The sequence below is a fragment of the Canis lupus genome, chromosome 28 (assembly GCF_003254725.2).
Source record: "Canis lupus dingo isolate Sandy chromosome 28, ASM325472v2, whole genome shotgun sequence".
Taxonomy (NCBI): Eukaryota; Metazoa; Chordata; class Mammalia; order Carnivora; family Canidae; genus Canis; species Canis lupus.
The window spans coordinates 6,140,028-6,155,257 of NC_064270.1; the positions used below are offsets into that span (position 1 = coordinate 6,140,028).

A 15,230-nucleotide genomic window follows, 5' to 3' on the forward strand; every position below is an offset into this window, starting at 1 on the left:
AGAGCGTGACGTGGGACTCAATCCGGGGTCTCCAGGATCACGCCCCAGGCTGCAGGCGGCGCCAAACCGCTGCGCCACCGGGGCTGCCCTGGCTCAGCGGTTTAGCGCCGCCTTCACCCTGGGCGTGATCCTGGAGACCTGGGATTGAGTCCCAGGTCGGGCTCCCTCTGCTTCTCCCTCTGCCTGTATCTCTGCCTGTGTGTGTGTGTGTGTGTGTGTGTGTGTGTGTGTGTGTGTGTGTGTGTGTGTCTCATGAATAAATAAATAAATAAAATCTTTTAAAAAAATGGAAACTCAATTTTCAGTGTTCATGATTTTTATTAATAATTGAAGCAAATGATGACAGTCATACCAAATCTATGCCAGCCTAGATTTGTATAAAAATTTCTGATTTTAAGAGATTGGAAAATTTATTACGTGTATAAATATGTAAGATCATTCTAACTATGCTGCTTACCTTTTTCCTCTAATAATTTAAAATAAAACTTTAATTTTTTTCATAAAACCTGAAAAGTATCTTTAAATATTGGGCCAGGGGATCCCTGGTTGGCGCAGTGGTTTGGCGCCTGCCTTTGGCCCAGGGCGCGATCCTGGAGACCCGGGATCAAATCCCACGTCGGGCTCCCGGTGCATGGAGCCTGCTTCTCCCTCTGCCTGAGTCTCTGCCTCTCTCTCTCTCTGTGTGACTATCATAAATAAATAAAAATTTAAAAAAAAAATAATAAATATTGGGTCAGTTTTTCTGTTTGTAAATCTTTGTTCATGGATAACATGAATTATAGGAATATATTTCTTCCACTGTTTCCAACTTTTTGGGGGGAGAGAAGAGCACTGTAACTGAAATGTAGAAACTACTTAACATGTATGAACTGTTTTTTTATGCTTAAATGATTAATCCTAAGATTTTTAAAGATTATATATGGAGAAATACTACAAATTCATAAATAGTAATGTTGCAGATGGCAGTAAATTATAGTGGAAAGCTGTGCTCTTAGCTTGCTGCATAAGAATAGGTCCCAGAATTATGCCTCTATCATTTGAACTGGATGTTTTCCTCTTACATGACTTTTCCCAGTGAGTTTTTCCAAGCCTTTTATGTGGTAGAAATCATTAACAAACATTGTGTGCCCTGGAAAAATATATCTGAAATACTATCTTTAGTTCAAAATCTGAAAGAGTCTATCTACTCTATCTTACATGTGAGTTCACTCTAAGATCTGCTTAACTAGTTTTAGGTAATATTTTTTGATTAAAAACATAGGTAACAGATTTCTTTTTACAGGAGTTGGCCCATGGGTTAAGTGAACTCTTGTCGTATGAAGGCAATGTTGAAGAAGATTTCTATTCAACATTCCAGGTACTGTTAAGGGCAAATGGCTTTCTGTTAACCATGTATTTCATATATGAAAATTGCCATTTGTTATTCAACACCTATTACTAGAAAAGATGACCGAGAATTGATCAACACACACCATACCATCCCTTATCATAAAGGGTCTTAACCTGATAAAGTAGAGACAGTGCAGCAGATACTTGGAGATGAACAGTCAAGGAAAGTGCCTAAAGAAATTCCCCAAGGGTGAAGGCACCCTGCTAGGCACCTAGCATATTCCCTTGCTTCAGTTACTTTCTCAGAGCTCTTCAGCTTCTAAAAATAAGCCTCTCCTATAGCTTAAACACAAGAAGTTAGGAGCAGAAACTAATGGATCAGACCAAAACAGTCTCATTTCCTTTCCCTTAACAGTAATTGGGAAATGGAAGTCAGAGTAATCCACATAGCTGCAAAGAGCTGAGTATTATCTCAATGGCTACACAAGTTGATGAACAGCAGTAAGGTATTTAACTGTATTCAACAGAGCGGGCTCAGTCCCTGTAGTTTGTATGTTGACAAGTGGGAGGAAACCCATGCTTAAATTTTACAAACTTGTTCATTGAAGTCTATTATTTTTAACCATACCAGTAAATATCTTATGTTGGAATCTTCCATTAGGTTTTTCAAGAAGAATTTGGAATAATTAAGTCCTACAATTTAAAGCCAGGTGGTGATAAAATTCCAGTTACCAATCAAAATAGGAAAGGTAAGTAAACACCATTTCTTAATTAAAATGCATTAATGTTTACCATTTACTTTTACTATTTAATGGATATAAAATTGCTTTCCAGAATATGTACAGCTTTATATTGACTTTCTTCTCAACAAATCCATCTATAAGCAGTTTGCTGCATTTTATTATGGATTTCATAGTGTGTGTGCTTCAAATGCCCTGATGGTGAGTTTAAAACTAAATTATGCTTTCAATTAGGTTTTGTAATACTATAATATTGACAAGTCCTTAAATAGATAAGCTTCTAAAGCAGAAAATACGTTTTACTTTTTAAAAGTAGAGCTAGAAATAAAAATAGTTTTCTCATTTTAGCCTTAATTCTCTAATGGAAAAAAAGACCAGTCAACTCGATTTTTCTTTCCTTGGACTGTGTCTTATTCTGTATCTTTTGGGGCTTACGAATTTTCCTTAAGAGTAGATGAAGAGATCCCATAGGCTCAATGTCTTAATCCTGAGGGACAAAGCACAGAAAACAGAGTTAACACGTAAGCTCCAGGGCCGAAGCCATAAGTTCTGATTAAGGAATATATTTATAACTGCTTCCTGAGTCACTTTTTACCCATCGGAAGTAGTATGTCTTCAGAGTCATGATAAACTCTGTTTGGTTTGACTTGCCTTAGTCATGTGAATACCGTGTCAGAATTACCCTTACCCTAAGGTAAAATTCTTCTAAAGAAGTACTGCTCTCCGGCCCAGCTACACAAGGGGCATTCCATCATGCCACTTGTATCTCCCCTCAGTTTTACTATGAGGGTATGGAGTAAGGTCTTCCCTTTGATTTACTATTATAGGAGAGAGCTTGTTTTAAGGTAACTTTTGTCACGTATTTGTTATTAGAAGCACCTTTGAAAAAGGAGCACTTTATTGAGCTCTAACTGGGTTTTTGTCTGTGAAGCACTGGTAGTTGTGGGGTTGGAGGAAGGGAAAATAAGTAAATGGCATAGCATGGTCTCTATTCTTAAGTTTTAATCTCTTTAGGTGAGAGACAACTTATGTAAGTGAAAAACCAGTGAACGACATGAGGCAGAGTATAACCAAGTATCCAAACTCTGCAGTGCACCTAGGAGACGTGTGGGATATTGGAAGGAGGCTGAAATAGCTAGGAGAGTTTCAAGCAGGCTTTGTGGGAAGAGTTGTAATTTGGATTCATGCTTAGTCATCTGCTTGTTTCTCTGGCAAACTGCTAATTACTATTTGCAAAAGGGAGAGCCTAATAGTTTGACAAGATTTATAAATTTTTAGAAGCAAAAATACCTTAGCCTCAGTAGAAAAATAAAAATGGAGATTTTTTCCCCAGTAAAAATGGCTTGATTTACTATAAGAGAAGTCATGTGTTTTATAATATGATTCAGTGAAGATAGTTCCAATTTCATTTTTTTTAATCATCTTTTTTTTTTAAATCATTTTTGGAAAATGATTATTGGCAGCTGCTTCGTCCAGAAGAGGTTGAAATTCTGGTATGTGGAAGCCCTGAACTGGATATGTATGCTCTACAAAGAAGTACTCAGTATGATGGCTATGCCAAAACAGACTTAACTATAAGGTTAGCTCATTCTACTTCTGAAAGTGAGATTGCCAGAGAGGGAATGAAAGAGAATGTGACTTACTTGTATAATTTAGTCTTTAAATCAAGTTAGCTGAAATATTGTAGAGTCCTACCTTGCTTTATCTTTAGAAAGTAATGTGAGAATATTAAATATGAAATCATTTAGCAATCCCCTTGGGAGAAAGTGATATAAATAAGTTTCTACGAAAGTATAAAAAGTTTTTGTTTTTTATTAGAGTGTGGGGTGGGTAGGGCAGAGAGAGAGAGAGAGAGAGAATCTTAAGCAGACTCCACATCTAGCACAGAGCCCAACACGGGACTCAATCTCATGATCCTGAGATCATGACCTGAGCCAAAATCAAGAGTCAGATGCTTATCCTACTGAGCCACCCACGTACTCCAAGATTTTTTTTTTTTTAATGGCTTTGAAAAAAAAAATGGCTTTGGTTCTAGAATTTCAGGGATGCTATACTTATAAATAGCATTTTTAAAATACTGTGCTGAAAAAAAATAAGACTTGTGAATTATATAGGAGATAAGTGACTTTGGTACTATCCACTGTTGGATTACTTTTGTAATTCTATAAAGTAACATGTTACTTTTGAGATGCTTTGGTGGCTCAGTTCACTAAGTGTCTGACTCTTGATTTCAGCTCAGGTCTTGATCTTAGGGTCTTGAGTTCAGGTCCCATGTTGGGCTCCATGCAAAGCATGGGGTTTACTTTAAAAAAAAAAAAGTTACTTTTATAATAATATTAGTCAAAAATCCAATTCATATGTAGAATCTTATGGCTCCTTAACTTCACATTAAGGGCTATTGTGTATGTTTAAGGGAATTTTTTTTTCCTTAAGAGTTTACTTTATGTTACCTTATTCTGATCTGTAGGATTTTTAACAAGACATTTTTATATAAATTTCCTTTGGTGTTCTTTAGATATTTTTGGGATGTTGTGCTTGGATTTCCTCTTGATCTTCAAAAGAAGTTGCTACATTTTACTACAGGAAGTGACAGAGTACCGGTAGGAGGAATGGCTGACTTGAACTTTAAAATCTCAAAGAATGAAACTTCTACTAACTGGTAAACTTCCAGATTGTAATTTTATTTTTAATCTGTAAATTTTGCTAATAATAATGTGTTTGGAGGGGATCCCTGGGTGGCTCAGCAGTTAAGCACCTGTCTTCAACCCAGGGTGTGATCCTGGAGACCCTGGATTGAGTCCCACGTTGGGCTCCCTGCAGGGAGCCTGCTTCTCCCTCTGCCTGTCTCTCTGCCTCCTCTCTCTCTCTGTGTCTCTCATGAATAAATAAAATCCTTAAAAAAAAAAAAATGTGTTTGGAATTAGAGGATTCTTTCAATCAGGAGTCATTTTTGTAGGAGAAATCTTGGGAGTAAATAAAGCCTTGACATGAGACAAAATATGCATTCAAATTCTCTACTAATTTTGAACACTTATCAATGCCAACTGTTAATTCCTTTCTATCAGCTTTTTACTTTGCTAAGTCAACTGCTTCGTAGTCTCTTTTAGAATCTAGCTGGCTTTTTGTAGTATACTGTATAATGTTCTTTTTTATTTAAAGGTGTTTTTTATTAAAAATATTAAGGTGAGTTTTTTTGGCTACTGCAGTTAATACAAGTCCTCTAGTAGTAGTCCTCTCTCTCTCTCTCTTTTTTTTTTAATCTAGTATGCTTTGCATATGAAAATAACAATGATGGCTTTATTTTCTAATAGTATTGATGGGTTTAATGCTTATCTACTTGTTTTCTCAAACACCTTATAATTTCCAAAGCTGATTTGAGTAGTCACTATTTTTATTAGAATCATTTTTTTTCTCCCACTCAATATGTTCCCTGAGTTTTGTCAGCTTTTCCTTTCATTTTAAAACTAGACTCTGTTCTTTCCTTTCACTACTGTCACCACCCTGGTGTAGTTACTTTTTGCCTCATTCCTAGTTTATTGAAATGGACTTCTTCCTGGTCTAGTTGCTCAGATTCTTCCCTTCTTAGTTACTTTATCTTACTAAATTCATTGTCCTTAACACTGCTTTGTTCATGGTTATTTCCTTAGGCCATAATAGCTTTACTGCTCTCCTTCAGTTTAAGTTCTAGACTCTGGAGCCTGTCAGATAAATTATGCTCTACAGTCTTCTCCCCAAGATTACATATCAATTTTCCTTTCTTGTCTTGCTTTAGTCAGCAGGCTATTTTGCTATTCCTTAGATACAAAGACACATTTTGTCCTTTCCTTTTTTCATATGTTTAAGTAATTCTCTTAAAACACTTCCTAAAAAAAAAAAAAAAAAAAAAAAAACTTCCTATCTCTCTACTCATGAAAGTTCTACCCCTCCTTAAAGATCCAGTTTCACATCAATTTCCTCTGTAAAGCCAAAAATCATTCCTTTAATGTGCACATCAATTGTTTTATAGAAGTCTTAATGTCACTTAGCATTTTGCACCTTTATCCTAGTCATTTAGCCCCTCAAGACAGAGGCCATGTCTTATACATCTTTGTAATTTTCAAGTAGCCACACACATATTAGGTGCCCGATAAGTGTTTCTTGAAAGAATATTTAAGTCAACATCATTATATTAAAATACAAGATAAATATTCATGCATATGTATATATAATGAAAAAATGTCCAAATAAGATTTACAACTAAAGACCTAAAATGAAAAAAATTCAAAAGAAGCTTTTTAAAGGTTATATAGGCTTTTTTACTTAACAGAAATTAATTTTTTAGAATATTAACAAAACTATTGTCAATTTAAAAAGAGTAATCTAAAAAAAATAATAAATAAATAATAAATAAATAAAAAGAGTAATCTGAGGGGTTCCTGGGTGGCTCAGTTGGTTAAACGCCCAACTCTTGATTTTGGCTTAGGTCTTGATCTCCATGTCGTGAGTTCAATCCCGCATTGGGTTCCATGCCCAATGTGGAGCCAACTTTCAAAATAAGGAAGGAGGTGAATGAATGAATGAATGAATGAATGAATGAATGAATGAATGAATAAGTAATAAAGGATAATGTGAATAATGCAATTTAAAACAAAAAGTGACATTACAACCAAACTTTTCTGTTATCATTTCAGGGATTATTTTGTCGGCACACATGGTTTAGGCATAAATCTTTCACAACTCTAGGATTTGCAGTAGGACATTCACATAGATTAAATATAGTTGACTATCAAAGATGGTCATCACCATTGTAGATCCATTAGATTTTTGTTCAATAAGAGTGTTCAATTTTTACATGGCAACAGTACTGGTGTAAGGTCAAACAAATCAGGGTTTGATTATTGGGTCTACAGCTTTACCAGCTCTATAATGTCAGACAGATTGCTTAACGTGTATGTTCCCATGTTTATTTTTTCTCATCAGTAAAAGGAGGATAACAAAAACCACTTTTTAGGTTGCTTTGAGGCTTAAACACTGCATATAAAAGCACTTAGCACAATACTTGTTGTAGACCAACCACTCAATAAATGCAAACTGATTATAACAATTTTAAGTCTCTTAATAACAAGGGCTATCGAAGTTTAGTTTCTAATCATACAAACTTCTTTAAAAATGTTCTCCTTTTCTCTGGTACCTTCCCTATTTTTGTTCACTGCCTTCTCTGACTGACAGCTGTTCTGATGCTGCGAAATCCATAAAGTCTGAAGAAAGGGCATAAGAAATCAGTAGCAATCTAAAGTGAAGATGAACAGTATCATCAGGGAAAGGGACTGGGGGCTGGTCCAGAAGATTCAGAGGATGAATGCTGCACGTGCCCTGAGGGCAGCGGCATTGAAAGTATGGGCATCAAATATCCAGAAATGTTCTTTCAATTATTTTTGTATAGTCAAGACTGAAATAATAGTAACAGCTCTATTATCTACTATTCTGCTGGGTGTTTTATACACATAGCTCTTGAAATCTTTTAAACAACCTACTTAGATAGGTTTACCCTGTCATGGTAACAAAGACACTGACATGTGGAGACCTGAAGCCACAGCCAGTAAGTTGGGGAGACAGCATTCAAATTCAGGTCTGACTCCAACAATAATGCCGCCAGGATGCAAGTTTCACAAGAGCATAGGGACATTGACTGGTCCATAAACCCAGCCCTAGTGTCTAGAACAACAGTGCGCATACATAGGAGGTACCCTGTAAGTATCTGTTCCATGAAGAAATTAATGAGTCACCTCTTGGTACAGCAGCAGAGATCTGAATTGGCCATATTTGACAGTAGCTTAGCTCTTAGCCTATATGTATTTTGAGACTTAGTGTCTTTAACAAAATTTTTTTTTCCCTAGGTTGCCTGTGGCCCACACCTGCTTCAATCAACTTTGCCTTCCCCCCTACAAGAGCAAAAAGGACCTAAAACAGAAATTGATCATTGGAATTTCAAATTCAGAAGGTTTTGGACTTGAGTAACCTAGAAGACTTGAAATATATTTTATATGTAGCATTCACTTCCCTCTTATTGTGCCTTTAACCTTTTCATGTCTCTGTCTCACAGTACCTTGATAAAGCTCACCAACTTTAAAATACTGATTTTTTAAAAATCAAATATGAAATATGTTCACTGGAGGAGGCATGATTTTCTGAAAACACAGAAATTACTTGAGTGAGGAAAAGACCAGATGGCAGAGACAGGTGTGGGTCCAGCCCCTCTTTTTTATAGCACTTTATGATTCTCCATAAGTAGTTTCTCACAGGTGTTCCACTGGGAAAGCAAAGCACAGTGAAGAATGCATTGACCACACAGTGGAGCCCAGTGGCAGATTGTGTGCTGCTAGCACACGGTAGCAACACACATAGCTACATTCTCATTAATGTAAAGCATGTAGCCATATTTTCATATAGAGGTGAACAACAATAGTATAAAATGCAGTTTACAGGGTTTTTTTGATATACTGGCTTTGGTCCTTTAAGATTCTTTTCAACTTGCTGAAAAGCATGTAAATAACTACATAATAGCCTGAGATTAATGGGATTTTGATAGTGCCATTTATTGCTAAAAGATTTATTTTTACAAAGTAAATTCAGGGTTTTAGATGTGTATACAGCTTTTACAAATCAATAAAGATGATTGTACAAGAGTGTTAACTATTTTCAGACTAATTGGATTTGAGGTTCTGTTCTTTTAAGTAATGTTAGTCTGCATGCACATTGGCAGTAAACTAGTTACTTTGAGTATTCTGTAATATTTGTATAATGATCATTTCTTCTTAAGGGTCAGGACATTAGAAGGGAAATCAGATCTAACTAATTGTTGATAAATTAAGTCAATTACAAGCACAAAAGAACTGTTTTTATATATACTTTGATGTACAAGGCTTATTTCTAATACTTTTTGATCACCAGTTACACTGAAACACTAATTTTTGAGAAAGGCTAGGATAAGATATTTGACAAAAGTGAATATAATGATGACATGTGTCAAAATGATGTAGCTTGGTGTAAAAATAAAGTTCAACATTTTGGCCAAAATGTTTGTATTTCACTGGATTCTGAATGTAGTAAATTCAAAAGTACCCTTCTTGGAGTTTCTAAAAAGTAGCATGTAAAAAGAAACTGCATTTTAAGTCAGACTGTAAATGGTTTTCTTTTTATTTACAGCAAATGAAGCAGTTTTATTGGCATGGTACAAATATTTCCGAATCGAGACTTCTCTATTATACTTTGATAGCTTTTCTTCAGAAAACTCTGAAGATATATTTGCAATAATAATGAAGCCAGCATTTGGTACCAGCATACGGTTCACAGGCAAATAATACTCTCCCCCAATTTTTTCTTAGTTACACTGTTTTCTTATTGCTATGCTTCCTGAACCCCACCAGCAGAATTCTTTCAGGGTGGGGGAATGAATCTGCTTGTTCTCCTGTAGTGCTAAAGCCAATTCGAGAATCTTTGAGGAATAGGAGTTAGATTACCATTTGTTCTCCTTGAGACAGCAGTGACTCTGCTTTCCCACTGACTATATACTACGTAAAGGAGTTTTCTCTTAAAAATCTTGGAAAAGCCTAAGAGAGTTAAAGGCATGTTGGTTTTGTTTGGTTTGCTCAGTTTTTTATCCATATATGCAAATAAAACTGCTTCTCTGTTACACTGCTTGAATTAGAACGTAAGATGTTTAATGTAGGTTACTACTTACTAATAAGCACAAAAGAATCATGTATCAGAAATCAGATTTAAGTATTTTAAATAAAATGTAAACAGTTTTTATTTGGTAGAGATGGAAAAATTGTGTTGGCTTGGTCTGCATGTGTTTAATGATGTGCTTGTATATCGATAGCTCTGTCACTTTTAGATAAGTACACAAGCAAGCCAAATTTTTAAATGACAAAGTCCATAAGTAACTAGAAAATTATTGTTGTCTGTTGTTATTAAGTTGAAATCTGTAACCATTTATCACTTAATTACACATTGCCTTTATTTATTTATGTTCTGTTTTTGGTTTACAGTGTATTAATACCTCATTTTCTTAAAAAAAACAAAAAAACAAAAAAACCCCACTACTGTTCTATTTCGTAAATTTAAATAGCTAGAAAATTCATGTAGTTGCTTTTTCTAATATAATCTGTTAGAGAATTCTTAATTTTTATATCTGCCACAGTAAATTAAAGCATTGTGCAGTATTAGTATTTACAAAATGTCCTATCCTTTTTAAATCTTTGCTTAATCATATTTTTGTCTGTATCATCAAAAGTTTTTAACAGTCTGTCTTTTTTGTACAAATCTGTATTAAGTTGTTCATTTCTGGATAAATTTTTTCAAATATTAAAGTTATACAGTCAGGTTTCAGCTCAATTTTTTAATATTAGGCAATTAATTAAAACCATAAGTTTAAAATACCTTATAAAATCAAACCATTCTCTTCATTATACTCTTAAACTTGTGCTTAGGACAACTTCTGATACATACAGCTTCAAAAGATATGTGTTGATATTGACACCAAATAAAATCAGCTTCTTTCACATTTTCACAGTATGAAACAATGTCTATCCAGTGTCTGGATGGTCCCAGACCATTCTGTCAAATGAACGTTACAACGCCACGGAGGCTACCCAGAAAGGAACCAAGTATGACATTTCATTGGGCAACTTCAGATCTTTAGTATTCCTCCCCAAAACCGTTAGTTTGGCCTTCTTTCCCTTGCCCACATCTCCTATGCTTAAGGAAAGAGAGGATATTATGAGAATGTAGGGAGGAATGTCCTGGTGATTCATGGAAGAAGAGAGGTGACTGATTAATGAAAGATAGGTAGCTTAGTAGGAGGAAGAAAGACCAGGGTAGGTTTTCACAGTGGGAAGTACAAGATTAGTTCACCTAGATGGCCACACAGCCTTTGGTCTGGTGGTCTGGTGTGGTGGTTACGAACCACACTTAGGAGCCAGAATACCTGGGTTTGGGTTTGCTATTCACTAGCTGGTTTCCTTCGGCAAGTTACTCTCCCCATGCTTCAATTACCATGTGAAAATAATTTGTAAATGGAAATATACCTATCTATCTCATAGGTAGACTTGTAGGAGGATTAAATGAGTCAATGTGTGTAAAGCACTCACAGCACCTGGCATATTGTAAATAATATGTGATGCAAGAGGGACCATGGTGCTAATGTGATAACGTCTTAAAACCACTGCTTTTGAAGCCTTCTGCAGAGTTTTGAATATCAGACACTGGGGACAACCACAAATTAAAGAACACAAAGTGCTTCTGAGGCATTAAAATTGTGTTAGAATATTTCTTATTCTAGAAACAGTGCTTTAGAATTTATCCTTCTAGATATTTCACTAGACAAGGGTTTGGGTTTTTTTGCATCAATTTCTCTTTGTATTTTATTTTCTTTGTTTAAATTTCATTGATGTATTACTAGCTTCAGAGGTAGAGGTCAGTGATTCATCAGTCTTATATGACACCCAGTGCTCATTATATCACGTGCTCTCCTTACTGTCCATCATCCAGTTACCCCATCTCCCCATCCCCCTTCCCCTCCAGTAACCTTCAGTTTGCTTCCTATGATTAAGAGTCATTTATGGTTTGTCTCTCTCTCTCTCTCTCTCTCTCTGGTTTTATCTTGTTTTATTTTACCCTCCTCCTATGATCCTCTGCTTTCTTTCTTAAATTCCACATATGAGTGAAATCATATAATTGTCTTTCTCTGATTCACTTACTTCACTTAGCATAATACCCTTTAATTCTGTCCATATCGTTGCAAATGGCAAGATTTCATTTTTCTCTGATGGCTGAGTAGTATTCTATTGTATATATATACATATACATATATATATACCACATCTTCCTTACCCATTCAGATGAACATCTGGGCTTTTTCCATAGTTTGGCTATTGTGGACATTACTGCTATAAACATTGGGGTGCAGGTGCCCCTTCTGATCACTATATTTGTATCTTTGGGGGTAAATACCTAGTAGTGCAATTGCTAGGTCATAGGGTAGCTCTGTTTTCCAACTTTTCAAGGAACATACTGTTTTCCAGAGTGACTGCACCAGCCTGCATTCTCACCAACAGTGTATGAGTGTTCCCCTTTGTCCACATCCTCTAGGCAAGGGCTTCCAAGACTATTTTACAGATACGTAAATGGCATAATTTTAAAAGTCATAGATGAGTTTATTTTTAAAGAAATATTTCAAATACAGAGATTTCAGGGATTAATAAAACCATGTCCCTACATTCAGATCTAACAAATGTTAACATTTGGTCAGTTTTATTTAAAAATAAAATATTCGTGTCTAAATAAATACTTATATTTATGCCTGAGCCTTAATCATATGTGTGGTATTATGACTATTATTATCATAGTTTATACATTTAGAGATATTTAGTATGAGGCCTGACTTTCATAATACGAATTTTTTAATTTTAATGTAGTTCATGCAATGAAACATGGTTGATGTTTGTTTAGATTTAACCATATATTTACAATTTCCTTGCACACCATTCCCTCATCTTTTGTTTCTCACATTTACCTCTGGGATCAATTTTCTTCCTAAATTACAATTATTAGAAGCTCCTTTAATGTTTGTTGGTAGTAAATTCTTTTTTTCATTCATCTGAGAATGACTTTCTTTCACTTTTATTCATGAAAGATAGCTTTACTAAGCATACATTTTTATGCTGATGGTTATTTTTCTCTTAGGACTTTTAATACATTAATCTATGTTCGGGTTTCATTATTGATATGAAATAAGCTGTCAGTATAATTGCCATTTCTTGGTAGATAATCTCTTTCTATTTAATATTTTCTCATGACACTACTGAACATCAAAGATTATATATTTATATAGTGTGTGTGTGTATATGTATGTATATATATAGTGTATTTTTTATCCCACTTAGAATTCATTATGGTTCTTAAGTCTATGGATTTGCATCTTTCAATTCTAGAAAATGCTTCAGCCATTTCCTCTTTAAATAATGCTTCTTTCCTGTTCTCTCTAATTTCTCTTATTAAGCATATATTGGAACATCTCATTCAACCATTCCATCTCTCTATGTGCCTAATCTGTTGTTTAGCCAACCCACTGATTTTTTTTTTAATTTTCAGTGGCTCTGTTTTTTATTTCCAGAAATTCTTTTAGTTCCTTTTCAAGCTCACTTGCCCTTTCTTCACACTGTTCTTTCCTTCATATGCCACCCAGTTTTATTTCTTTAATAATTTTCAGCATATTTGTTTGATACTCTCTTTTAGATGGTTCTACTCTTTAGTTCTTGAAGTACCAATTATTTATTTTTATTTTTTTCAATAAAGATTTAATTTTTAAGTAATCTATACACCCAATGTGGGCCTGAAACCCATGACCCCAAGGCTCAGAGTCACATGCTCCATCGACTGAGCCAGCCAGATGCTCCTAATTCTTGTACTTCTTCATCTGCTGGCTCTCTTAGTGATTTGTTTCCTTGTGTGATTTGTGATTTTGTGTTTTTGCATTTTCTGTTTACTTTTGGATCCTGAATCGTGCAGGTGCCCTTAGCAGAGTAATTCCATGTTGTTCTCAGCCAAAGCCCTCCAGGTTTCCCACACTGTAGCAATTATACAACTCAATGTTTTCATGCCATTTAGACATTCTAACTGAACCCATGGGTGTACAGACAACAGGAATATTAGTCCCCATTGAGTTTAGCTGCTGGATTTTCCAGCAACAAAACTTGGCTTTTTCTATATGCACATATACCCCCACACCTATACAAATCACAATAGAAAAAATATAGAATCATTTCAGTAGGATTTCTCAGGGGGCACAATCTCGTGCTGTGTTTCCACATGTATATAGGCCACCTCTCAATATGCCTCCCTTATTTGTCAGTGGCAATCTTACTCTCCTGATTGACCTGGCTTGTAAAGAATGCTCTCATTTCAACTTTTCCTACTCTTCAACCTCTTATCAGCAAGCTTCACCTGCATGATGTTTCTCCCATTTGACCCTTCTTTGTATTCCACTCCTACAGCTTCCTCCTTTGTTTAGACACTCAACCCCTGATAGTTAACTGGCCTCCCTGACTGTAGACTCACTCTTCCCTCAATTATCCGAGGGCTCCTACAGTTAATCTTTAAAAAAAAAAAAAGATTTTATTTATTTATTCATGAGAGACACAGAGAGAGAGAGAGAGGCAGAGAAACAGGCAGAGGGAGAAGCAGGCTCCATGCAGGAAGCCTGATGTGGGACTTGATCCTGGGACTCCAAAGGCAAGCGCTAAACTGCTGAGCCACCCAGGGATCCCTCCTACAGTTAATCTTTATAAAATTCTACTCTTGTCATATGCCTTGCTATCAAGTTGCTTACCTGACCACCTTCCAACTCCAAAACCTAACATGCATTCCACTTCTATTTTCCCCAACACCAACTTCCAAGAGGATATATAGCTCCTTTACTGAACAGCCCTGTTCAGTCCCATCCCTGCTCAGCCTAGTGCTTCTGGGGTACTCTTCCTTCAACTCTTACCATCCAACTCCTCCCTTGGCCCTACCCCCTAATCAGCTCACATCTCCTGCCCTCCATAGCCTCCCAGACTTGAATTTTCTCTCCCTTGCCAAACCTTGCCTGAACAATTACTAACCCCCTACGCAAACAAAAAAGCTAGCTGGAAGGTAAACTTCACTCTTTTTTCACACCATCCTACCTATCTTCATTTCTCAGGTGGTGCTCAGTGTTTTCAAACTGGTGTGTGGTTCAGTATATGCATTATCAGCAGCTTGAGAACGGAAGTATTTCCTGTGTCCCCACCTAGCACCTAGCACAGTGCTGGGTCAGTAAACTCAGAAAGTATTCTCCCTGACTTGTTGACTGGGCAGGTGAAAGAGTCATCAAATCAGTGGAGTGAACCAGAGAACTACTTGCCCTGCTTGGGTATATAGTTTCATCGTTAATCATAGCCTACTGTTCTGACTCACACAAACCAGTCCACACCCTGGCTATCAAGACTCCAGTGTGTCAGCCTTGGGGAAAGGCTGGGAAAACCTTCTGAATCCCCACCTACAACCATGTTCCCATCAGCCTAAGCCTACCCTTCCACTCCAAACTACATGGAGCCTAAGCTTGCCTACCTCCAATTACCGAGTGGCTCGTTCTCCAAA

The 15,230-nt window shown here is 36.1% G+C and overlaps 1 protein-coding gene across 2 annotated transcripts in view; it reads left to right on the plus strand.

Annotated features, from left to right (window-relative positions):
- HECTD2 (HECT domain E3 ubiquitin protein ligase 2) overlaps nucleotides 1-10,439 on the plus strand; it is a 70,238-nt gene extending 59,799 nt beyond the window's left edge. The window contains exons 16-21 of one of the 2 annotated variants that reach the window (XM_025466496.3): nucleotides 1,283-1,357; nucleotides 1,991-2,078; nucleotides 2,164-2,270; nucleotides 3,533-3,648; nucleotides 4,585-4,728; nucleotides 7,946-10,439. In XM_025466496.3, coding sequence (XP_025322281.1) covers nucleotides 1,283-1,357; nucleotides 1,991-2,078; nucleotides 2,164-2,270; nucleotides 3,533-3,648; nucleotides 4,585-4,728; nucleotides 7,946-8,066 — 651 coding nt within the window. In that variant the 3' untranslated portion in view covers nucleotides 8,067-10,439. Of the gene's footprint in view, nucleotides 1-1,282; nucleotides 1,358-1,744; nucleotides 1,836-1,990; nucleotides 2,079-2,163; nucleotides 2,271-3,532; nucleotides 3,649-4,584; nucleotides 4,729-7,945 lie in introns of those variants that run through there. The other variant, XR_003143997.3, reaches the window with a different exon arrangement.
- The last annotated feature ends 4,791 nt before the right edge of the window (nucleotides 10,440-15,230 follow it).